Source organism: Pleuronectes platessa, chromosome 2, assembly GCF_947347685.1.
Source record: "Pleuronectes platessa chromosome 2, fPlePla1.1, whole genome shotgun sequence".
Classification (NCBI taxonomy): Eukaryota; Metazoa; Chordata; class Actinopteri; order Pleuronectiformes; family Pleuronectidae; genus Pleuronectes; species Pleuronectes platessa.
Genome location: NC_070627.1, coordinates 24,456,385 through 24,483,117, shown reverse-complemented (window position 1 = coordinate 24,483,117; position 26,733 = coordinate 24,456,385). Strand labels below are relative to the sequence as shown.

Below are 26,733 nucleotides of genomic sequence, written 5' to 3'. Positions count from 1 at the left end.
CAGCAGTTTGCTTATTTTGTATTAAACTATATAGCGACACAGTGGTTTCCTGGTTAGACCTGTTCCTTCCCAAATCCTTTGACAGAATGTGCTGCGCTGTCCTTCAGCCGGGAAAAAAGTTCAGATTTTTAGGTTCTTTAGAAATGAAATGTCAATTTGAAAAGACGGTCACTCAGTGTGGATGGGGGAACCAGAACTACCATAGGTTACCAGTGTGTAATGTTGAAGGTAAATTAAGGTTCAGATTTGTAAATCTACTCCATGTAGTTTAGACCATAAAGTGGAATTCTACTGAGACTGTTGACTCAAATAGCAGGCTTAACGTTAGCCCCTATTAGAGGGCTAATTGAGGTAGTGGCTTGTTAGCCTAATACTAGCTGCACTTTACAAAATATAATTGAAATCTGACAACACTGACATGATTGTAACCTTGCAGGCTCGTTGCTGTGTGAAGGTTTGCTGTTTTTTGTTTTTTTTTATCTGCTATCAAATTTATTTTCAGCAAGACAACACATCAACTAATGCTGAGTCTTCACAGTTGACGGGCTACTCATAAATAATTGATCACAGGTTCCAGTGTGTCTTTGCTCAACACTGATTTTTATAGCCGGAGGCATTATCTTTTCAGGTTGTCTGTCTGTCCAATTCGAGTGAACACAATATCTCAAGAATGCCTTGAGAGAATTGTAACAGTTTTTGTACAAACATTCAGTTCGATTCCAGGATGACCTGAATTTAATTTTGTGGTCAAAGGTCATGGTCACAGTGGCCTCACAAAGCAGATTTTGGCCTTGTAAGGCTGATCTCTCCGGAACACCTTGAGGGAATTCTTTGACATTTGACACAAACATTCACTTGAACTTGGATTTCCTTCTGGTAACCCTGTGTCAAAGGTCAAGGTCACGTTGGCCTCATGAAGTATCTTTATGTATTTCTTGAACATGATAGCTTAAGATCAGCTTGAGGAAATGTTTTCAAATTTGAAAAACCTTTCGAACACCTTGTGAATGTGATATCTCAGGAACATTTCGAGGGATTTTTTTTCAAAATGCTCACACATGCTCACTTGGACTCACTGATGAACTGATACGATTTCAGTGTTTAAAGGTTGAGGTCACGATGGCCTCAAAAACATGTTTTTGGCCACTTGAATGTGATGTATTACACAGACTTAAGGGAATTTTTTTAATTTTTTTGATCAGTTGTCAATTGGACTCAAAGATGAAGGGATTACATTTCAGTGGTCAAAGGTCACAGTGACCTTATATGAATCAAGAAACATGCACATGCAAACTGCACTGGTTGGCCGAGGCATAAAACTGCAGTGCGGTTATTCTAGTTCTGTTTCAGTTACTCAGTAACTGTGATGGCACTGCTTGCTACTATCAACTTGTACTGTAGCTGATTACTGTGTTATATCGAGTGCTGTGAGTTTTTAACAGGCACAATCTCAATAAAAGACTAAATAAGTCATGATGTTTCATAGTGTAAAGTTTTATTCAAACAGCACAGACAGCAGTTGGTACTGGCTACATTTCATTAGCCATGACTTCATCAAATAGGATTAGATTGGATGTGATCTATTGTTCCCATCCTTGCCAAATTAGTGAAAAGCCTCACTATACAAGATGTCATTTGCATCAGGAAAGGATGGATAATAACAATGAGAACAACTTCAACAGTGTTATCATGATAACAATAATGACATCCCTAAAATGTACTATATACAAAATTATCATCTGAAAAATTATAGGAAAATATACAAGGGGCCTGTAAAACTCTAATCTAATTGTCAAGTAGGCCACTTAGAAAAAAAGGTTACGCTGGACAGGACTCTGCACTCAGGTTTCCCAAACTGGTGTCACCTGGCTGGGTTTCCTGCATTATTCTATCAACGTTCAAAAGATGTGTAGACATTTTCAGTACATATTTTTTTAAAGATGAACAGTGGTGAACAGCATCATAAACATGACTTTCTTCTTGAGAGCTAGCAGCCCAGACGTGATGAGGAGGTGCAGTGTTTCCCATTAACATCATTACACAAGCCGCCTGCACAGCTCTCCTGCTGAGGGGGGGGGCTCACACAGCCGGGGAAGGGACCCAGGGACCCTGGACAGCTCCCCTGGCCCAGCTACAGTGTGCACAGCCTGGCCACAGCACCAGCCAGACTGCCAGAAAGCACCCAGCTCTCCAGGCCCAGAGCGCAAGGGGCCACGGGCAGTGTTGGTTGCTAAGCAACATTCTGACGCCCAGGCCTCACCGCAGTGTCTCTGAGGCTTCTCAATCACCAATTCATCATTATGAATGATTATGATGATAATTGTAATTGTGGGCCCCCTCAGGCACTTGGAGCCCCACACACAGTGCATGATGCACGTGGTGGGAGCGGCGGCCCTGGGTATGAGTGAATTTGACCTGCCACTGGTATGTGTCAGACAGAGAGCAGGTGTGTGAGTTGCATGTGATATGTTACAAGTTGGTTAAAAAGCAATATTAGTTTAAAGCATTTAAAAACCAACCAACAGATTTGAAGTAGCCTGTACTGTATATATTTGATGGAAATTATAATCCATACACATTGACGCAACACACCCCGTTTTAAAACCATGGCTGCTTTTGCTTTGCATGTTAATAGTGACCAGTCAAACAGTTCTGCACGACCCAGAAGCATGGCTGTAATAGCTGTCAGTGATTGATCCCCGGGGAGTCTTTAGTTTGTATTTGAGTCAATCAGCCCGAGTAAATGAACCCACTGATCATGTTATTTCATCCCATTTAAGGAACTGCTGGAACCATCTGTAATGTCATAATGATTACAGCCTGCAGGCTGTCGCTACTATCTCTCTTCCCTGTGACAATGACGGGCAGCTCACACAGAATTTTCTTCAAATATATAACAAGCTAATGAAACATGATAATGACTATTGGCACGATGTTCGCCATTGTCTTTACATCACTCTCTGTCACTTTGATCTGCCTTCGTCTTAATCAGTTGTAATGAAGTTGTCTTTATGGAGACGTCTGCCTTATGGACTCTGACACCTCGTCGCCCGTCTGTCAGCATGGCCCCAGTTAACACGCTGTGTCTAAATAAGCCTTTAACATCTGCTAATAAAGCGCCGCTAATGAGTGTCCTTGTTTAGACTTATAATGAGCCATCATTAAGATCTGTCTTCCAGGCGCTCCATTCTGCAAGACCTGCAACTCAAGCACTTAGTCAGCCTCTATCGTAAAGTGCTTGTAAGCTTTAACACTTCGGTGCATTGACATTTTATGAGGTCTTTAGGCGACTATCAGATTATCGCTGTGGCGCAGGCAAATCCTTTTTATTCATCTCTTCAGTTTTAATAGGAAGGGCTTAATTTTTGTAGTATTGCACGTGCAGGTGGCTGATTTATCTGCTGCTGCTTGTAATAAAGAGCTTTATTTTCAAATTCAAATATGGGATACGTCAGAAAGTCCTCAATCAAATGCTTTCTTTATAGATTCAATAAGTAGTTTTGTAAAGTTGGTGATCAGTCAATGGCTTAATAGTCGGGTACTTAATTCTCATGTTCTCTTGTCTCACGTGAAAATAGTTGACAATTTCTTATCACACATTAGTTTATGAGTATTTAGTCTTTTTCTTCTGATTCAAACAATCTCAGTTTTGTGAAAATGAAAATCAGAAAGATTTGCTGGGTTAAAACCAGTACCTTTTTTGGCATACAATTATCTCTTTATTACAAATGGTATAAAACTGGATATCTAATCTTATCTTTCTTTGTTATCTTTAATAAAAAGTTTGCCTATTTTCTCATTCCCACTAAAAAAAGTGTTATCATTTAATTTCACTTAAAAATTAATTAGAGAAAGTGCAAAGCACCTCTAAAATGATGAATCGATTATCAAACAGGCTGACAGTCTAACATTTATTTGTTCCAACGCAATAAGTGTATTTTGAACATTGTATCTGCAGGTTTAAGATCAAAGTAAAAAAATAAATAACAGGCTTTAAAATTGATTAAAAAGCATTTAATTTACTTAAATTATTTTCTCCTCTCTTTTATGTAATTGTGGTCTGTAGAGAGATGCCACACTGCTATAAACGGATCATTGTATGTAGAGATTCAGTCAGCACCATCAGATCTGTAGTAAACTGTCACCACTACAAGCTACAGTAACTTCTCAGATCATTGTCTCTTACTGGCCAAATTTGTAATTTAGCAAAATCCATGTTTCATTCATCATTTTAATATGTTAATGTATCCATTTGATTTTTCACGTCCCATCTTGCTGCAGGTCTTGTCACTCTTCGGGTCCCGAAGGAGACATCTGGGGAGAACTTTGAAGGACTTCAGATGCTGACGAGTCTCCTCGCACCAAAGGGCTCCCGTTCAGCAAAACCATTGGTGGAGGATTTAAGCTTAGGTAAGTCAATTTTATACACTGGTTTAACTTGTTCATTTACTGAAAATCATTCATTGGAATAAATACACAAGGAGAAATATTAAGAATGAAGCAGTATTAATCTATAACCAACAATACCTTCTTAACATCTTTAAAGGATGCAGTGAAAGTGTCGGAGATGTTGAAGACGAGGAGGAGGATGATGAAGAGGAAGAATTTGACTGGCAGGTTGAGCAGGAGGCGTACACAGAGAGCTCCGAGGAGGAATTGAGAGCCCAGCAGAAATATGGCTTCGCCAACCAGAGGTCTGGAGTGTTTGCCAGATTACAGGTAACGTCTATTTCTGAATGAGATTAGTCAAACTAATAATGTTAACATGACACCACAAGGCCATTAATGCTGTGAACGTTCTGACAGGAGGAACTCAGCGATTTGATCGATATCAAGAACCCAGAGGGAACAACCGCAGCAGAGAGGAGGCAGGCGAGGCTAGAGGCAGAAGCATCTGCCTTTTCACCTGACCACTACCTGTGAGTTTATCCAAGAAGAAAAAAAAAAGCTCTGACTCTGCTGAAGTTATGGAGCTGTGTTTTCTAAGATATTTTTACCGTCATCCATGTGTCATTGCAGTGCTGATTTATTTGAGGACGATGAAATAAAGGGCCTGCTGAAGTTCAAACCATGGTGGACAAAGCTGAGTCCTTCTACAGTGCAGGATGGAGAAGCTGGTGAGTGCAACTTATCCTATTTAATGTTTAAAAATGTAGTTACTCCATTGTTTCATCTGAATTGTGCTGCTAGAATCAATCTCTGGGTTGGCTCCTTAACAAAGGTTACACAACTATGTATTTTATTAAATGTTTCCAGTGCACAGATATAAAATGAGCACAGAAAACAGGCGAAGAAATTTGAAAAAATTGGTAATTTATCAAAAACTGATCAATTTTGCATCTAAGAATCAATATAATATAACTAAAAGTAAAAGTCCTCCTTTTGAAAATGTGCGGAAGTTTTGTCACCAAAATGTGCTCAAGGTAGCAGGGTAAGTTTTCCTTTAATCAGAAAAATAGTCCCTGTGGCAATTATAATTTATTTTATAAATTATAACTAGGTTGTTACTGATGCATTCATTTAAAAGTGGCAGAATAATGTTGTAGCTGGTAGAATAGATATAACTTTAACAACCTAATATGAAGCTTAATAATTTTACTTCTTTTCCTCAAAGCCCCTCCAAAGAGTTGTTGGAGTAATCTGAGCGGTCACAACATCATTTATTTGATAGAATTATAATTTAATTAATTATAATTGTATCATTTGGTCTTTATGAGCAAAAAAGGAAAATCTCTCTCCATTGGATCTGCTTACAACTCAGACATCTGTGACAGAGTGCCTCAACTGGACACTAACTTCTGTAATTTATCACAGAAACCACTAGTTTAATCTTAAAATTATATTTCATGGTATTTTATGAATGAATATTATCCTTTGATGTGAAATCATGTGAAAAGCAACAACTTAGTATGGCTATCATATAAATGTAGTAGAGTGAAAAGTATAATATATACGCCTGAGACCGCTTGGAGCTGTATTTTAAAGTATCATTGAATAGAAATATTCTAGTGAAATACTGAAGTCTACAGATCTAGAAAGACCTGAGCAATACAATCATTGGAGCACAGTAAACATAGGTAGAACACATGGAAATATTCACTTTTAACCCTTATGCCCAATGATTTAAAAAATGGATCACTGGATTTTTCAAGCAATTTAAGTAAGCAGTGACTAAAGGCAGCCAGAAGGGGGCAGGAAGTTGCAAAAAATTTGAGCGCAGTCATGCATTGATTGTTTTTGATCAAATTGAAATACTCATCGTTAAACATTTTATTATATCCTTGTATACCACTTCAAAATTCCCAAACTCTTATGAATAGCAAAACAAACTGTATAATGAGAGATTTAAATGGTTACGTGTTGGCTAAGCTTGATGTGTGTCAGGCCATGACATTGTTCTCTGACAATCTATTAATCCCCAAAGGGCACATGAGTCTTTTTACTGCCCCGTAGCAGAGGAAGGTCAGAGCTCAGCTCGTCGGCTAAAGCTGCACGCCCCAACAAACAGCCTCAGGGCTCTTCCACCAGCAAAGACACTTGCATTATGAGAGATTGAACTTCGACCTTCCCTAATCGCTGCCTTTCACTGGTGCTGTTTGACCAATTTAAAAAACCACAACTGATGAGTTAGAGACAACTCAAAAGCTTCTTGCACTTACTATAATTTTCTCCAAAATGCTTGTTTTCTTCTTGCAAGTCATTTCCTGTCTATTCAAACCAATGGCTCATTTACTCAGATTGAAATACGTTGCTTGTTGGCTTGAGCTTCCCAGTTTCATTTCTCCTTACGGCTTCTTGTACAGGAGCGATAGCGTGTGAGGCCTCCGCGCTGCAAGAGTCTATTTAATTGTGCCATCCAACTCTTCGAAACAGCCCGCTGATTCCAGCACTTCCACTGTTTAAGCGAGCACAGGGCTCACAGCCACAGCTTATGTGCAGTGCATGGGTGCCGTACGCTTGAGAGAGGATTTAGATTAAACAGATAGCATTATCGCAGAAGGGAGTGGAACCGGTCGCGTTTCCACCGGCACCAGAGCCCGACCACTGAGGAGCAGCCATCATTGAGCAAAGCAAAGGCCATTAGCTTGCACTCCTCCGAAGAACATTGCGCTTCCCAGTAGCCCCGGCGGCTCCCTCGCCTCATTCCGCATTCTAAGACTGAGTGGCTCAGTCGGGAACCCAGGCGTAGATAAATGGGCCAAATTAAACTTAATGGCTTGATTGACAAGTGGAATAGCATTAGCCACAGATGAGTGTGAAGAATGGCTTCGGTCAGGAGATTTAAGAGGCTTGCCATCAAATCTTAAAGGCTGGCTTGTGAGTTTAACTATTTGTCATATATTTAAAATGGAGGACTAAAACTCCCCTCCTCCCATGTGGGTTTTTAGGCTTTTTTCCTGCCGTCCTTCGCTTCTGCTAAGTCTGATATATATGTCACCTGACAGATGGATGTGGTCACAAGTGCTAATGAAGTAGAAAGTGGCCCCTTTGTGCACTCCAGTGTTGGGGGCCTGCACATTGACAGGCCACAGCTGCCCAGTGGAGGCCTGTGTTCACACACTGGTTCAGGCTAAATGGTCCTGACAGCTCCGTCTCTCTATCTGCTCCACTTTGTTTTGGCTGAGGTTTGGAAATCGGACCTTTGACCAAGATCGTCTTCTGTCAACATTTTACGCTACTACCACTTCACCCAAGTTTACACTTTGAACAGATTGTGTCATTAGTTGCTTTCATACATGCACTGGACTCTTCAGCTCCTCAGTATTTTCACCAGATGAAGTGCATGTGTGAAAGCAAATGTCAGAGTAAGACACTCCACATTTCCCAGGAGAAGTCGATGTGTGAGCACATAAGGGGATTCACCATGAGCGATTGGTGGGGGGGCCGTTGAAGACGCTTTTAACACACGACACGTAAAAATGAAAATGTGATACACGAATGTATGACACCAATGAAGATGTTAAGAGAGTTTGTGGGGATAAGCGCTGATGACGGTGTCGGGGTGCTGTAAACCAAATCCTGTGATCTATGCAGCGGAGTTAAGCGTCCCTTCCTGCCTCTGTCTGCCTCTGTCTGCTGCACCCGGCTGCTCCACCTCTCACCTGAATAATGCAGAGGATTTGTTGCTGTTGTGAACGCGTCTGTGCAGAAAAACTCCTGCAAGTGCTAAAGGAAAACTCTGGGTAAACTATGTAGCTAATTCTCTGGATTCCACCCGGAGGTCATGTATGAAAACGGCTATTAAGTTCCCCTCTGATTTATACTTGAAATGATCACAGCGTGTGCGTGCACAAAATTAACCGTATCCGCCATCCAAGGTCATAAGTTGCATTTGTGGAATTCTGGGAGCGTTTTCCAACCCTCAGCAGTATTGTGAAGAAGCATATTTACTCCATGCTATCAGGCCATCTGGACCTGTAGAGAGCATTGACAAGCCAGACTGCCCTGACTGGAGGAATTAGGTCAGAAATTAATTTGCAAGCAAGAGAAGTGCACATCCGCTGTGCTAATGTCTGCTAGAATTGATTGGCTGCATAGAGGAAATGAATGAACGTGGTGTTGGGCACATCTGTCAGCTCTGCTCACCTCACCTCACCTCACTGCATTGGCTCCAGAGTTAATAGAAAATATATCAGCATCGCGTGGCTGCTGTGTTCAACTCGCAAGAGGGTGGGTACTCTGTTTCAATTTCGATTTTCCCTGTAGTTGTTGCTTTTAATTACTGAATCTGAGTGTGTTGAGCAACATAATTTCTCCAGCACAGATGGCACTTGTACTGCTGAAATCTCTACGATCCTTTTTGTGTGAACAAGGAGCCGTTAATACATTTTCTTTGTCAATATTTGTATTGTACATAAATCTTTTCTACAATATTTGTTATCTTAAAGCACTTCGGCATCCATGCATTTCTGTGATCCGGGTATCACTCATGTTGTGTGGACCTAAAACTGTTTACATAGTCACAAATGGGAACCTGTATTCCTTTTGGGGACAAAATAACAGAAGTCATCATAACTTTATCATAAGAATTCAATGTGAAGACATGTTTTAAGGTTTAGGTTACATTAGATTTTGTTTAAGGTCAGGGTAACAGTTAGGTTTAGGGTTAGTTAAAGTTTTGGTTTAGGTTAAGTTGTTGGTTAAGGTTCAGTTTAAGGGTAGTCTAGGAAATCAATATCAGTCAATGTAATGTCCTCAGAAGTAATGCAGCTGTGTGTGTGTGTGCATGTGTGTTTGTGTGCGTGTGTGCCTGCGTGTGCGCTGAGAGACAATCTGTGCACATTTTCTTGCTTATCTGATGCTTGTGACTCTGCAAGTTCACGCATTACATCAGTGAATTTTATGTTAGGTTTTCATCCGCTCTCTCAATCTATGTGTTTTTGCATTGGTTTAAAGAACAATGGGTGCAGGTGTGGGGATGTGTGCATCTGTCTGTGTGTCTTCTTCTCAAACCGTGCTCTCCCGCTGCAGCGTTGAGAGACTCGGGAGGCACATGCAGGGAGCTAGCAACTGACGTAATGCAGCGGGAATCTCCTTCCCAACAGAACCAAGTTACCGCTGCAGCCAGAGAGAGATCGTTTAAAGTGCTGTGTGTGGGATTGTGAGCCTGTGTGTTTGTGTTCCTGCTCCAGCCAACACACGTGTATCTTGCCCACCGGGGTTTCAGTGCAGAGTCTCCTCTCCTCATGCAGGGAGACAAAATGTGTTCGGCTATTTCATTAGGTGCTGGGTGAAAGGATGAGAACAGCTGAGCTACAGCATGTTCCTGCAGACATTCAGTGCACCTCTCAGCACTGAACGCTGCAGATAGCTTAAATGGGATTGAAGTCTGTTTGTGTCGCTCCATTAGGCTTGCCACAAATCCCCATTAAGCAGATGTCTCTTTCAAAAGGCAACAGTTAGTGACTTTGCAGTGAGCAGGAAAGCAGAGGTTTTGAGATATTTTCATTTGATGGATGGAGCTGTGTTTTCTTAACGCAGAGCTGTTCAGCTGTCAAACATGTAGATGGGATTGAATTAACTAATTTTGTGAATTTCATGTAGAAGTATTTGGCATATATTGCTTCTGCTGCTTATCAGGCTCAGTCAGGTGCCCTTTAACAAGGCTCTTTGCCCCCAACTGCTCCAGAATAACAGCTCATCAGCCAACAGTGGAAACAGCTTAACTATAGGAAAATGGCCATGTCTCCTCTTCCTTTTCCTTTTATTCCGCCCCACCCACACACACACACACACACACACACACACACACACACACACACACACACACACACACACACACACAGAGTCACACACACAGAAGTGTCTACATGACTTCAGAGGACAATACATTGACTTACATTAGCTGATTATAGACCTGCTCTGAAGAATCTCCATAAATTCTCCGGAGGGGCTGTATGTGAGAACACAAATTTCAGATTGAGAGGTTCTGCTGCGTTGTTTATGTGTGAAAGGCAAACTCTGGATTTCTCTAGGAAATGTGGAAACAATTGTGTGGGGACACACACATACACACAACTGTACATCAGGGGAAACATCTGGTAAGGTCAAAAGCTCTATACTGGGACTCATAGATTCCTGCTGTGATTTTAAAACTAGGATGATGCATTTTCACATTCACTCATTGTGGCAGTAATTTTTATGTAGCTTCTTAAAAAAGCTTCTTTTATTCTATCAGTGTTATGATGCGACACTGCGCTGTTAATCTTCATACATGTTGGTTTCACTCATTAGTTTGTATTTCTACCTCGTGAAGGAAATTTGTGTTTAAAGGATGAAGTGAAGTGGTGGAGAAGGTCAGACAGTCCCTCTTTGCATTCTCACATACAGCTCCTCTTGTTTTCGAAAATGGAAAAGTCAAAGTCAGTTGCAGCAGAAATTCTCAGGCGTTTCCCTACCAGCACCTTGTGAAATGTCCAAATAATGTCCAAGTGAGCCCTTTGAGAATACACAGGAGATTATACAGAGAATTCACAGTGCGCTTGTGGGCGCAAAACTGAAATAAACAAATAGAATACAATTATCTGAGGCTGAGGAAGTGGAGCCATAAAAGTACATGACACTGATGAAGATGTCAACTTGGAAAGAAAACAAGATTCCAGAGTTTTTGTGCTGAAAACAAAAACGTGATCTCCTCAGCAGAATGAACACAATATGTCCTGCTTCCTGTGCTCTACTCAGGCGCCACCCCTCACCTGTAATTTCTCTGTTGTTGTGAACGCATCTGATAGGAGAATCTCCTCCTGCTGCCTCATTCATATCTGATAGATGTTCAGATATTCTCTCTAGTTCATGTCTGAAAATGGATTATGTGTTCAAACGAGTGTATGCATTCCTTCCTTTGCAAACCACAGGCCAGTTCTGTGCTCTTTCAGAATATACCAGTAATACTTATGGTGACTTTATACTCCACATCTAACTGTAAAATCCTTGTCCTCGTGCAGCTCTATCATTCTCTGATGACGAGAAGGAGCAGCTGAGAAAGTTCACAAACCGCTCGTTCCTGCTGGACAAGACATCCCGTCACCAAGCGTGGCTCGGCCTCGCCGACGTCCTGCTGGCTTATTGCTATGACGTGCGCTGTACAGAGGGAGAGCACAATGTGAGTGTGTGTGGGTGTGTGTGTATGTGTGAAGAGGCAGCTCCTCATGAGCGGCACTTAGCCTTGGTTGACAAAGCCCTCAAGCCTCAAATCCTTTAGACCCCCTTCCATTTCATTCAGAGCCTTAAGAGATTACCAGCAGATCCGAGGGCTCAGTTCAGACCTCATTGTGTCATTCCTCTGAGGTAGCTGACTCAGTAGGTGCAGAAAGACAAGGTGAGAGAGGCTGACTTCTTTGATAGAGATGCCTCGTAGCATGTGTGATTCAACTTGTAGAGATATTTGATACAACATAGTCGAATTAAAGCCCAGCTGTGACAACAAAATCTATCAAGTGTGATCTTTTAAATTTCCATTTGGGATCTTATAATCTGGAGAGAGGCCAAAGCAAGTCCCTCTTTTTATTTCAACTTGTATTCTGTTTTAGGTTTTGAACAGGCATCTGAGCAGCTGCTCTTCACACAGAATTTATTGTGCTGTATTTTCCATCTCTTATTTCCTGTATGTTATTGTTCTAAAGACGAGTGGTTACCTCCTCCCTGCAGGTGGAGTCACCGTGGACAATCAGAAAACTCAGCGGAACTCTGTGCTGGCTGGAGGTGAGTGAGTTACTGCATGAGGAAATATGATGTGCTGCGGTGAATGATTAACTCTGTGTGTCAGGTTTCTTGTCATCTGCAGCTCCTGGTTGGTGAGATTGTTCTTTAAAACCTCTCACACATTACCATCAAGAGCAGAAAATCCTCTCAGAGGATTTAGATTGAAACTGCAGATATAAACAACTCGGCTTCAGTTTATCTGAACTGTATATGATCTGATGCCGAGCCATTTTGAGAATTGTCCTGTGATTAATAGCCCCACCAGAACAATTTTTTAATACAATAACATAAATATATATATTTTTTTAATGCTCTTCATATGAATGCACTAAGGCTTATATGGTGAAAAAAACTAAGTATGTTCTTTGCTTCTTTTTGTTCCGATAAAGTTGTTTCACAATGCATCTTTTGATTTGTGTCCTCTCACTTTCTCTCCTGGTGAAACGCCCACTGCTGCAGATTTAAAACCTCCTTTACACAGATGGAAAAGTTTTGGTGGAATATCAGCAGTAGTCAGAAGTAGTAGTAGCGATAAATCAGGCGCTCCGGGTGTGCGTCCTAAATTTCCATTTCCTCCACCCATATTTTGGATGCTTTAAAATACATATTGCATCAGACCAAACTGTAGTTTCACCAGTGCTGTTTTTTTCCAGACTCCAAACCTTGGTGCAGTAAAAATAATAACAAACTCAGTGTACCTACAAAAATTCTCCAGTCAAAATCCACCCTGATGTTGAACATCTTCTCTTTGCCTCAGTTCTAAACATTAATTCATGCCTTCTTCTGGTTTGTAATGCAAGTGAATAGCAGACTTCAGTACTGTTGCTTTTCCGGACAGCCGCCCATTAGGATGGAGCACTTGAAACCAGTCCCATCCGGTAATGGGACTGGTTTCCATCAAGTTACAGAATTTAGAAAAGGCGCAGGTCTTCACGCCACCCCGCTGAGAACCGTTTGATGCGTTGTTATTCCTGAGTACAAACTTAACTGTGATCGTCAATCATTATGTGGTGGTCAGTTCATATTGTAGTGGTGGCAACAAACAAATCAACGAATGGACACTGAAGTGGAAAAATATGTTTAGACTGTAGAAGGGTCCGAAGACGTCAGCTGAACAGCTGGTACTTCATACTGGATGTGGCCTGGGACATATTGGATTCAAAGCAAAAAGAATGTGGTCACGTGCGCTACAGACACCTAAACATGTGGTTTGAGTGATCAGGTCTCAGGATGCATTTGAGTGTGTTCAGACCAGAACGTGGTGCCTTCCTCATGACACCTTGACATTCTCACCTTGAGTCTTTTTGCTCTTGGGCTAAGGTTTGTGTTGGCAAAGAAACGCTTGAGAAAAAAAAGTGAATGTAACTTTAGCTTTTGTTCTTTAACTAGAACTACAGGTTTCATGTTGACAATCTTAGTAATAAATCAGAGTGCATTGAGGTGTGAGCCTTTTAAAATGCCGGCAATGTGAACATGACAAAGAATATCATAAGATATAGTAGCTCAGCTCCTCTTTAATTATCCTCTTGTAAGTATATGACTTGTGAATGAGCAGCTGCCAGCGAACACACTTGCTTTGACTGTCTCCTGTGATTGATGTGTTATAGTTTGGATGTGTTCTGAGGTGATTAGCGAGGCTCTTGAAGAGAATTTCAGTTTCACACATATAAACTCTGTGTAAATATTTTGACAGTTGTCGTAATGTTTGAAGACACATCAGAGACTGCTCTGAAATAAACAGCCCAGGTCTCTGCGCTGACACGAGCCTGTAATGTGACCTGCGGGGAGTTGTTGGACTTGGCACATAACCTGTATAATAGCACTAACAGGTGTTCCCAATTCAAAGAGTAAATGAGAGGTGCTGTGTGTAGCCCGTCTGCTCACAAACTGCCATAACACAATCCGGTGATTTTGTTTGTGTCTACATGTAAATGTGTGTTTGTGAGGATAAACACCAAAATTATGTATATGCCTTTTTTTTTAATTCTAAAAAACACAATTGACCCTTTTCCCTGGGCCAGTAGTCTACCTTTCTGTTTTTACACGGCAATGCCTGGAACCTCAAAGTGCATCATATTGTTGTGTATATGTATTGTCGTATAGATTGCTTAATAAAGAAGAAGAAGAAGAAATGAGCCTGTTCACCCAGGTGTCATGTTTCCATCACTGCTGATCAAAGGCAGAGCTGCTAAAAACCTGTGTCATTTGACCTGGGAGTGATTAATTCCCATTGCAGATAAAAGACAGATGTTAACAGGTGTTGGTGGAAAAGGGGGTTTAAGTCTCAACTAAATTAATGCAAGTCTCTGTAATATCTTCAAAACTGACTAACGTGGGATGGTACTAGAAATATTCTTGCATTTTACCCTCCATCCAACATGAGGTGAAAATTAAATAAATGTGGGAAGTAATGGATAATTTTCTCTCTCTCTCTCTCTCACACTGTCTAGCCGAAACTTCAGGAAGTAGTTCGGTCACCATGACAGTTACTCTCTCTGCTCTCGGCTCATTACATCTTTGTCCTGCTGCCTCCTGCTCTCTATGATCCCCTCTTTTAGTTTTTTTCTGTAAAGTCAAACAGACTTCCGGACTCCTCAGTGTTTCCCTATTTGATTTTGACTGACCAAATATTAAACAATGTTTCAATTGATAACCATTTCCAGTCTAATATCATGAACATGAGTACAGATCAACTATGACTCTTGGTGTCTATTGATAGAAGACAGTTTACTGAGTACTTTGGATAATGTCACTGAGGTCCTGAGGAGGTTTTGTGGTTTACTGGGTAAACTTATCTAGATGCTCTGTAAAATTGGTTATTGAAATACCTTGAGAACAATGTGGAATTTGGCTTCGTAACATTTCTTTGATATTGTACTTTTTGCAGTTTTAGTTTAGTAAAATCAGTGTAGGTTTTATGTCTCACTTGTAGATCATGTTGCTATAAATTGCATTTTGTGCCTGGCATCCGAATGAATGTTAATCCTAATGCAACAAGTTAAATGGGGACCCACCTCCCCTTTAGGTTTTGATTTATAGTTTAACGTGATGATTTCAAGGTTGATAACACAACCACAGTACTCGGTGGAGAGTTGGAAAGGTTGTTGGTTAAAAAGTGTTTATCCCATTCTTTATTTCAATTTTCAGTATTTTATGTTGCTTAACATTGATCATTGAACATTGTATCTCTGGAAAAAAAACTACCCAAAATGGTTCCTTCCACTTTTTCTCTATAGCCAAGGTCTGTCAAAAATATAGTGTGTATGGTCACATCACTAACACATAAGCCCTTATGTACAACCTTAATTAATGGTGAAATCTCAACTGACAGTTAATAGAGGCTACACCACATCTTGTTCAATTGACCATGCATGGGGTTCATGACATCCATCAATCCATCCATCCATTCATCCATCCACTCATTCATATTCATTCTCTATAACGCTTATTCTATGATGGTCTCGGGGGGGCCTAGAGCAAATCCCAGCTGACATTGGGCGAGTAGTGATGTACATCCCAGACAGGTCATCAGACTGACCTCCATCATAATTAATTCTATTATTTAGTGGCTGTTGCCAGTGTTTTCCTGCTTTAGGCAACAACAGGGCACCTCTAAATATTTTCAGACTGATTGTGTCCCAAAGCGTCCTCGTTAGGTGCTGGGACGTGAACACAAGATCATCTCCTGAAATCAAATCATCTACGACACATTTGGTTGCTAATTACAGCAAAGCCAGCGAAGCAGTGAAGAGTCTGCTTCATCATTGGATGAGTTTGTTCTCTGAGACCTTGACCCCAATTTGAGAGCTAGAGTAAAGAATAGTCTCCACCTGCCTGGCAGCCTTTTACTGCTCGTCACTCAGTCAGCAGTGCTGTCAGCTCCTATTGACACACCACCTCGCTCAATGCTCTGCTCCCCGCCTCCCGCTCCTCCTCCTCCTCCTCCTCTTTTATCCTTTACTTTCTGCTCTACAATGGCTTCCTCTCTGTCTTTGACTGCCTGTCTGTCTGTGTGTCACCGCCGATATCAGCTCTGCTTCCTCTCTCCATTCTCCCTCTGTGCTATCTCTTCCTTACCCTTCCACTGTCTGTCTCTCTTGCATCGCTTATGCCCAACATTCTCCCTCCCCCCTCTCTTTTCCATCTGCTGTATGTTTACTTGTCCTCAGTTGACTGCACTGGTGTGACTGCAATCCCCTCCCCCCCCCCACACCCACCCAGAAGCAGCAGACCTTATTTACACTCATACTAAACAAGCCCAAGGGAGAGCGTGATCCCCAATGACACACACACACACACACACACACACACACACACACACACACACACACACACACACACACACACACACACACACACACACTCACTATCTCCCAGCACATCCCTAACAAGCAACAAAGAAAAGAAGAAACAAGGGATGAAAAATCTCTGTTTCTGTCTGCAGGCTGTGTGTCCATTAGTGCAGAGAAAATCTGAGAGTGAAGGCAGTGATTAAAGAGAAGCAGCAATTAATTGGCCAGGGCTGCAGAGGTGTTTAAGAGTTGTGAGCCCCTGTTTTGCCAGCTCTATAATTGAGGAGTTGTTAGGAGTAATTAGAGCACCAACCACTGTAATGCACTCCAATGGGAGCCAGACTTTAAACTCAGTAAAAGAGGAGGGTTAACTCCTGGGCTGTGAAATATGATCGAACTAAACAATGACTGCCAGTTTTTTCCAGAGGTCGACAGATAGTGGATTTCCATTATCTGATGGAATAACTACAGTTTTTCTTATTTTTATATTTTGTATTCTTATTATGACAAGGTGAGGGGTATTAAGCTGCCACATGCAACTTCACCAGTTTATGTCACTAAATTCTGCACACTGCAACTTTAAGTATCCATTAAAATACACAGGAATGACTTGTTTAACCTACCTTTACCCATTGAAAATTGGTATTGCATGTCCATATTGATAAAACTTTATTTCGTATCTGTTAATTCATCGTGCCTCGTCAGTGGGTTTAATGTTCCTCTGTTGATACTGGTGTGTCTGATGGTTTTGTGAGGTTTTAACCATTCATCTCTGTGTATATTCCCAGTGTCAGGGCAATCCTAACATGTTTTACATAACTAATGCAAAGTTAAGTGGTTGAATTATTTGCAATTTTTCTTCCTAGTCTGCCTGTCTTGTATCACAAACAAAGAACTGATGGTAGACATAAAACCATGTAAAAGTTAAAAATGAAAACAGGTCGGTTATGACATGATCACCACTGGTCAGTCTTGCTGTAAAATCAGCTGCTCTAATGTGCACCCTGGGCCTGCAGAGGTTTATTCCACATTTTCCAACCTAAATGCCAAAATCACATGTTGAAGGCTTTTTCATAAATTGGATATTTTCTTTCAGCAGATACTATTTTTAAAGTAGTCTACATATAAAAACGCAATTTAATCTGTATTACTGATTTATGGGAGCTTGCTGAGTGAGTGGAGCTAATCAATGATGTACATCAAAGCATGACTAAGGAAGCAGCAGAGTCTTCCTCTAAAACCGATTAATCAGCCAAACCCATTCATTGTTCATACCTCGAGTAAAATTTTCAAGGGTTTCTTCATCCATTTTGTTTCTTTCTTACTTTGTCACCTCGAACAAAACCACGGTGTGATTTTATGCTGGATAGTTGTCTGACTGTCATGTTTTCTCCTTTCCAGACGTACGGCTCCTTCCAAGAGGTCCTGGTGTCGTTTGGACGGAGGGCTTTGAGCTACCCACTCCACAGACACTTTGCATTGGTCTCTGCAGCACTGCGTGACATAACTAAGATTTTTCAGTCAGGTGAGTGTTTGCTCCAGCAACATACATTAGCACAGTGACCTTTGACCTCTGCAGACTGGTTGTAACCCTGCAGCGTTTGCCACATGTCCGTTAGTTTGGAGTCTCTGTGATCTTTGGGGTTTTGTACTAAAGCCATCAGCTTCAGCTAAATCAAACCTCTTAATGTGGAATAATTTCACTCCACTGTGAACACATGATCTTTGCTAATTAGTGTGAATTGATTTTGTCCACCCTGTGGTTTCTTCTGAGCAGTGTTTATACATGTAAATAAGGACCAGAGTCTGCCGCCTGCCTTGAGGCAGTGGGATGCAGGTCGATTGTGAGACAGCCTGAGAGTCAGCATGCTTTTGTGGTACATTGCCTAGTAGAAAAACAGCCTTCTTACACACGGTTTGGAGTTAAACATAATTAATGAGCATCAAATTAATATTGCTCCATCTAAGTGAGAGAGTGGCCCGTTTCGCACCTCCTCAAGGGAGCAAAATGTGGATTAGTTGAGAACGGCCAGTTGACTTTGATATCTTGAAGCCAAGAGTAATCTTTAAATCAAGAGTCCCCACGGACAGATGAAACTCTGCAGTGTAAACACACTCAGGATGCGTGAGGGCTGAGATTATCCAGCTTTTGATGAATTTAATGCTGGTAAATGACAGCAAATTAAAGGCCTTTTAAGCTCCGGATTAGCATTTCCTCGCATGATTAAGTAGGAAGATGAGCTGATCAGGAGAGGCAGTGAAACAGCACTCTGAGTCGCTCTCTCCCTTACCTTCTATCTTGTGCATAGGAAACACTGACACAATGTTTGTCTGATTGTTCCAGTTTCCTGACAGGTCATATAACATCATACTCAGGCTGTCCAGCTGATAAGATATGACTGTTTATATTATCAGTGCAATAAGGTGGAAAAATATTATTTCTCTATTATTTTTCTTAATGTCAATACCAGACTCATTAACATTATTACTTACAAGTGTATGAGTAACAAGGCTTTCCCTTAATGAACTGAAACACCAAACCGACTCGGCCTGGCAAGGGCGGGGGTTTCCTCACAGCATTATTTCACACACTAATTAAATTTGTCAGGATAAGGCAAATGGAAATGCACGCTCCGTTTTTTTGAGACACTTCGTTTAAGTGGCTGTGAAAGCAAACATTCATAGGAATTAGTAAAACAAATCCATTAATGGCAGCGTGAAGGTTAAGACCTCAGAGGAAATGTTTTCCGTGGGTAAATATTTGCACAAGCCTCTGGCTGCGTGGCGAGGATTCTCCAGGAGCTCCTCCACCTGCCGCCTAAGTGTCTGTAACTACAGAACCAGCGGGTAGGTGCAGCGGAGCAGAGGGGTGGGCAGGGAGGACCTCAGGGTCATGCTGCTATCATCATCACACTGACATGATGAGATGAGAAATGTAAGCAGAGATGCATGGTGGATGGATCTGTAACAGAGGACCACATCTGTCAGTCATTCAGAGAATTTATGCACCGGTAATGGAATTATTTCTGGGAGAGCAGGGAATGTTTAGTGCGTTTAAATGAGTGGAATTCAAATTTTAGGTCAAATAAGCTCTGTGACCTAGATATGGAAAATCAAGGGAGAGTGATGGCGATCTTTAATTGGATGAGATGCATGGATTTTGTGTGTGTGCGTGTGACAGAGGAAAAAATGACAGAATGAGAGGAATAATATATAAAAAAAGTGCTGATATTGAATAGAGTTATTTGAACTAGATGTACTGAAGTAGACAATTGAATTGCAGTGAGCGAGACAGTGATGTCAGTTGGCAGAGCTGCAATGGCTGAACTTCCCCTGCTCATTAGATCTGACACTGGATGAAGATGTTTCTCTCTTACCTTTCAAGCATACTATCATTAGTGGCAAAATCAGATGAATGCAGAACTCCTCCTGCTGCTATTTCTGTTCTCTCAAAGACGCCTCTGCTCTTGCTCTCAGAAACTGGAAAGTTAACAGTCAGAATACGCCTTCAAATTCAGAAAAGTCTATTTTTGATCCCTTAGGTTATTTATTTTATCAATAGAACCAACAGTTAATACATTTTGGGCTGTGTTCAGTCATTAAACCAATGAGTGTATCATATTTTTTGCAGATTATGTGCTTTTATTCATGTCCAAATTGTTGATGTGATGACTATTAGAAATCATTAGAAAAAAATATTAAACAGTAGAAGGTATGACACATCCAGTTAGAAATTGAAATGAATGGTCTACCCAGAAGAAAATTCAAATTTCTATGTTATTTTTATCCCCTCCTCCGAAGTACTTCAACTAATACAATCTTTCAGTTCATATTTCCAAGTGGACTAAGAGAACCAAACCTATTCACATTATTCAAAGTATTTGATTATTAATAAAAACTCCAGTGTGGTCAAATTACATTTGGATATTTTACGTAAGATAGAAAAAATATGTCATGTTTACAGGCTATGATACAGAGGCCAAGCTGGTTACACTTTAACATTAATAGCCTCTTCTCGTATTTTATGTGTTGGTCCCACTCACTAAGTATTCCATATATTAATATAAATAGAATATATCAATATATTAAACATATAATCTTAAACCACATAATCCTTTACAGATGTTTTGGAAATAAAGCTCAGAATAAGAGAAAAATAACAATTTCAGTAAAAGCAATTTTCACTTTGCTGCGTTTGCAGTTTTTGGAATCGCTACAGTTTTGTCCAGGAGACACAGCAACCTTTGTTTTCGGTCCAGCCCACACTGCGTCTGTTGCTGCTCTTTCAGTACATTGGACTGCACGTGCCCCCCCCCTTCCCCACTTGTCATGGACATTTCACCAAGAAAAACAATGGTGGACTGGTGCAGAGAGCAACCTTTCCTCTAATTTTCTACCAACAACTTCAGCGTTAAAAAGAAGTCAAATCTTGGAAAAGAGTGTGTTTTCTCCCCACATGATCCAAGTCCTCAAGTTGAGAGCAGATCTCCCTGCATATGATCCCACACTTAAATGAGAACCAAATGTTTGCTTAAGCTTTTCCTCGCTGCAAGTGTGCTGTTTATTTTGATTGGACTGGAATGTCTCTGGACAATGCCAACCAGCTCTGTGGAGGTGGAGAGGGGCATTTTCTCTTGCCCTCAGTGGATTGTTGGCCACATCATAATACTATTTATATGCCTGATTGGAGGGAGAAGTACTCCCTAAGTAAAATTTTGTTCAGTTCTGCATGTGTGATGCATTTGTGGTGTTGAATGCTTGCTAAAACAATTTTAAACACATTGCCAAAGTGCAGGTGACAGCAATAAATCCTGTCATGTGAATCGTAGCTAAAAGCCCCCCACCATTGAAGACATAAACATATTGGATAGTTACATTGGCTGGCAGATTATTTCAATCAAGCCTATATATAATAATTTTAATTTAATTAATTGCATTGTAAATCCCATGCTGAATCACATTCCTTAAATTACCTTAAGACATAGCTTTTAACAACAAGATTTTAACAAACAACTAAATATTTGTCAGTGTAAACAGTGTCCATACTCACTATTAAATCCCCAAGAGTGCCTGAATATCCAGAAGAAAGCAGGATCAATGTGTTCAATTTGTTTAACACATGTTCCCAATGTTCCCAACAGCTTTTGTGCCAATCCTAAGCCACAATCAAACATGAACTCCGGAGAATGTGGGCACAAAGACTCTTTGGAGTTTGTCTTTCATGTATGAATAATGCAGTGGGAGATTCTCGGCTCAGGCAACAACACAGAAATCTCAGGGGCGTTGATGTTAGGGTTCACGTTTTTATTTACAGCACATTGACACAGGTGTCAGCACGAATAACCAGAGGGTCTGACAGCAGCTTTAATGTATGGTTGTTAATTTAGTTGATTATTTTTCAAAGAGTAGGTTCACCCTAGTCTCTGAAAAGCATAGGCTTCCTTCCTCCTCTAACTCTACATAGTCGCGGTTTATGTGCAGAGGTTTTAGAGATATTCATCACAATTTCCGTTGCCTCCACCCAAAATTCCACGGAGGTGAATGGAATTTTGTTTATGGTGAAACACACAAACACATGTTCCTTGGCATAAGACATTTGCATTCAACCAGAGGGTGTGGCAACAGAGTAATCCATTTAATCTGTTTGTTTTCTGGACAATGTTTTTTGGCGTCATGGCATCTCGGGTCATTGGTGCAGCCGTAGCCTTATTTTGTCTCGTAAATTTTCTGAATCAAAATAAAGCATAAACTGAATATCTCATTTAAAAAATATTTCAAAAGCTGACTCGGAGTGCAGGCTTTTAGGCAGTGGCTGTGTCCATATTTCATAATACATACTAATGCTGTGCAGCTGTAATGTCTTCACACTAGAAAAGTGGCAAAACACTCAAGTAATTAAAAGGCTTAAGCTGTCAAAAACAGATGTGGCAAATCTACACTAAACGTTCAAGCTGGAGCGCCTGGACAGAGAGAAACACATAAGATTCACAAACTGCTCATGAATATTAAAACAAGACTCCTCATTTAGGGCCACACAGTAGTTTTGATTTGATTTTCTTGAGTGGCAGACAAAAATACAGATGATTTTTACAGATGAACTGTGTGGATAAGTGACCTGGTGCCGTTCACAGTTGAAATATCATTCATCACCCTGATGGATTGAATTATTGACGTCTTTGAAATGTGAGAATCAGGCTCTCGTGATTGTCAGATCACAGGAAAAGTGGATTCGGATTAGAACGATTATGAATCTGCACAATGGCTGAATTGATGGACTAGAATAGATGTCAAGTGGAAAATCATCAGAAAACATTCAGTGCTATTTTTGACAGATGAAAGCAAACGCGCGTTTGAAAGAAAGTCTGAACAGAACCATCATTAAATTGACAGAACGGATGCCAAAAATATAGTTGTCTCTTCTTTGGCTCCTTTGTCTCAGATGAACCATTTCTTAACCAGGAACTCCTCTTAAAGCGTATGGATCAAATTACTGTGCAGCTCACTGGGGTTTTCCTCTGATCCTGTACCTTTTTATGTATGGAACAATGACTGAAAGCTTTTAGAGTCATGCTGTGTCTGCCAGCAGCTGGAGTACATTGTCATCCTTAATACTGAGCGAGAATAACACTGTTACACTGTTTTTCCATTTGCCTGCCACGGTGTGTTCCTGTGCCCAGGGAGAGCTGGTGTCCTCAAATGCCTGCTGGATATTCACAAAGTCTTCAGAGAGAACGAGCCGGCCTACATACTGAACGATCTGTACATCACAGACTACTGCATCTGGATCCAGAGGGTCAAGTAAGTTCACCAGCGCACACTTGAATCAATGCACACACACACACACACACACACACACACACACACACACACACACACACACACCTCAGAGACCTTCACCTAGAAAATAACAGCAGAGTCAAGGGAAGTGCCGCTCAGCCCCCATGATGCATCAGTGCCTCAGAGGAGAGGATTAGACAAGTCATTCGTCATAGCAGGGACAATTGAGCGACCAAGCCAGGGATAGATGCAATCGCCATCGTCTCCATTATCTTGTGTCAAAAGTGCTATCAGTGAATCTCAAAGAGCCAGCCGCACTCTGCAGATTCTCTTTGTGTGGAACTTGTGTGCGAGCGCGTGTGTGTGTGTGTACTGGGGCCTCTCAAATTCTCTCTTCTTGTAATCCTCCACTTGCATTTCAAGCCAATCTTGCAAAATCTGCACTTTTTCCTCCGATGATATAGGTTTGATGGCTCTCTCCTCCTCCCTGCACATATTTTACAATTACTTACACATTTCAAATCTGAGCCTTCGAGCGCATTACTCAGTAATGAGCTCTGTTTTACTCTTGGCAAGGGTTCAGCCAAGTGGTGTGCTCGTCTGGAAAAAGCCCAGTTGAAAAATGTGTGCCTGATGTTGTAGGCTCGGCGCCCAGATGCAGACACGATAAAAGGGCCACTGGGAGTTAGTGCCGTTTTTCTCTCGCTCTCTCCTCAAATTCTCATTTCTACATTCTTCCAGCAGAAGTTTTGAATTCTGCTCTTGATGGATGGATGGATGGATAGAAACTATGGATGCCAGTAGTCATAATGTGTGGGAGAAATCAGAAGCTCTATTTGGGGGTTGTGTGATCTCTTTTCTCTTTAGGACAGGCACCATGGAGAAGACACACCCTTAATCTTCCTCCATAGCTACACAGAGCTGCTGAGGCTCACCCGCTCACGGAAATTCTCAATCAGTCTCTTCCGAGCTGAGGGGCATTGGACCACTGCCTGTCCTCCCTCTGTCTCTTCTCTTTTCCACTGCGGTGCATTGGAACTAAATGTCAGCTTGACCTAATGTGCTGACCTCCTACTCACCCCCGCATCGATCATTAAATGGATTAGCCCCCTGTGGTAGCACTGACCTGTGATTGAATTGTTACATTTCCATTTTTCATGTGTCGTTTCTTCCTTTCAATAAGGAAAGCGAAGTAACGTTTCTTTGTAGGCCCTCATGTTAACTGTCATTTTGTGAAAAAAGACATTGAGATCAGTAAAACCACTTCTATCACCTCCCACCACTCGAGAGAGAGCCACCAAAGCTTGTATTGATTTCTGTTGTATGAGTATGAGTGTTCTGGTTCCATAGACATTCCACACAGTCTCCAGTTGTGGTTTGTGAAAGTATGTTCCCATGTTTGTTATAGCAGTGGCCATTGTAAACCTGCCTGTTTGGAGTTGACTGATCTCTCGTCCTGTGTTGATGCTCTGGAGCTACGTCAGAATAATTCCTTGTCATTAGTGAGTCCTCCTTCTACACTTCTACAATTTACTGTCACGTTTTATAGTTTGTTTGCTTTGGTGCAGACTGAAGTTTCAATCAAACTTTCATCCTACCTGGTTTTTCTGCCGTGAAGATTTTATAGTCAATGTTTTTTTTATAATGAAACTCAATTACTTCTGCAAAAACTTTATTTCTGTTCATGTGTGGTTTATAAATACGTTTGAATGATTTACTGAACGGAACAAATAAAAATGACAAAATCATTGAAATTATCTGCCTGGGATTTGCAGAGCGCTTCTGTAGATTATCTGAGTTCACAGAAGAAAAGTTTAAATGTATCGGCAGACTGAAGGCCCATTGCCTCGCCCCCACTGTTGCTACAGAGCTGTTTGTTCAAATCTTATTAAAACTGGAAGTATCACATGTCCAAATCTCACCAAATTCAACACTTTCCTTACCCCGGGCATTAAGAGTACACGTGCCGATGAAGTGGATAAGAATGGTTCACGAAATATGTGTTACACTGACAGACAGTGATTTGTGGAATTGGTAAATTGATAATGTAAAAAAAATTATAAAGCAACGCAACACAAGGAGACCAGGCCCGTTCTCTGATGTTTGGAACGACAGGTTCACTCGGACAATCTTCGCCTATCACACACGCGGTTTGCTGTTGCAGCTCTTTTGTGTCGTCTGACAGGTTTGATGACAGATTGTGTAGCCATTGTTTCCTTCAGTGTGACATACTCCCCTGTGCAGGATCTGTCATACTCGGCTAAGTGATTCGTATCTGTGAGAGGGGCGGTAAAATGAGATGTAATCTATACCCCCCCCCCGGATGCAATGCCTGTATCTTGTCTCTCCCCGCCACCAGTGAGACAGACGTGATCAGCTGTGCATGATGGACACAGCGATTAATGGATGTTTGTTGGCTCAGGGATTGATTTATTTAGTCTCCTCGCTGTCCCACATGCATTTCAACTCCTAAAGTTCCTCTGACTGCCGAGACATCGGTCTCAAATTTACAACCTCATAAAGGCTTCAGCGTGATTTAAGCCCCGAGGCCGGCGCCCTCCTTTACTCTCCCACACAGTCAGAGGAGAACCCTGCGCACAGGAATCAGAGTGCAAACTCAAACCAATTTGCGCTTGCATTGTCTCAGTCATGTGGAACTCTAGTTTGGATTTTTTCACTGTGGTGGTGATCGTTCCAGTTTTTAACACACTCTTCCTCTGTGGAAACAGTTTTAACTTGGCCCTCGCACACCCATCCAATCCTAATTATCTCAGAATTGTTAGCAGAGATCATAATTCCAAATGGAGCAGCAGCGTCTCCAGTCCATTAGCCTCGTTGTATCCTTTTGAAGGTCCTCAGATGCCAAAGCCCCTGCAGAGCTGCTGGACTGCAGACAAAAAAAAAAAAGCGAGTCGCCTCACTTTCTCTCTCTTTGTCTTCGCTCCCTTTATCAAAAAGCTTGGAGGGAGGCCAACATAGATTCATGGCAGCCAGCACAGACAAAGCTTATAAGCCTGGTGTTGTGTTACAGTACCTCGGTTAAATCAGAAGGGCTACAACTTCCTTTTTCAGTGCAGGTTCTCTTAAAATCCACCCACCCACCCTTATTAAATGGGTCAATTAGATTCTAACTGAAAAAAAAAAATGGAGGCTTATAAGTGATGTGCTCCAGGGTGAATCTGAGAGGAGGAACGTGAGGTGAGTTTCCATATGATGTCATCGTTGCATGGGGAAAACTGACTGGGTTTTTCTTTTCTCTTTTATGGAGTGAATTTGACTTTTTGAAACCGTGTGAATTTGACATTCATACTTTGTTCTTTAGGCTTGGAAAAATTGTACGGATGGATTTAAAATTTAGTACTTAAGAAGTTATGAATGGTAGGTGTGTGAACAGTCGTCAGAAACAATGGGTGTTGTCTCCACTGAAGAGATGGAGTACAAGGAAAAAACGAAAGAAAAAGAA

At 41.3% G+C, this 26,733-nt stretch overlaps 1 protein-coding gene across 1 annotated transcript in view; it reads left to right on the top strand.

Moving 5' to 3' along the window:
* shq1 (SHQ1, H/ACA ribonucleoprotein assembly factor) overlaps nt 1-26,733 on the top strand; it is a 39,318-nt gene that overhangs the window by 1,782 nt on the left and 10,803 nt on the right. The window contains exons 4-11 of the mRNA XM_053441433.1: nt 4,282-4,410; nt 4,547-4,719; nt 4,807-4,919; nt 5,020-5,117; nt 11,445-11,602; nt 12,148-12,201; nt 17,895-18,018; nt 23,171-23,291. Coding sequence (XP_053297408.1) covers nt 4,282-4,410; nt 4,547-4,719; nt 4,807-4,919; nt 5,020-5,117; nt 11,445-11,602; nt 12,148-12,201; nt 17,895-18,018; nt 23,171-23,291 — 970 coding nt within the window. The remainder of the gene's footprint in view (nt 1-4,281; nt 4,411-4,546; nt 4,720-4,806; nt 4,920-5,019; nt 5,118-11,444; nt 11,603-12,147; nt 12,202-17,894; nt 18,019-23,170; nt 23,292-26,733) is intronic.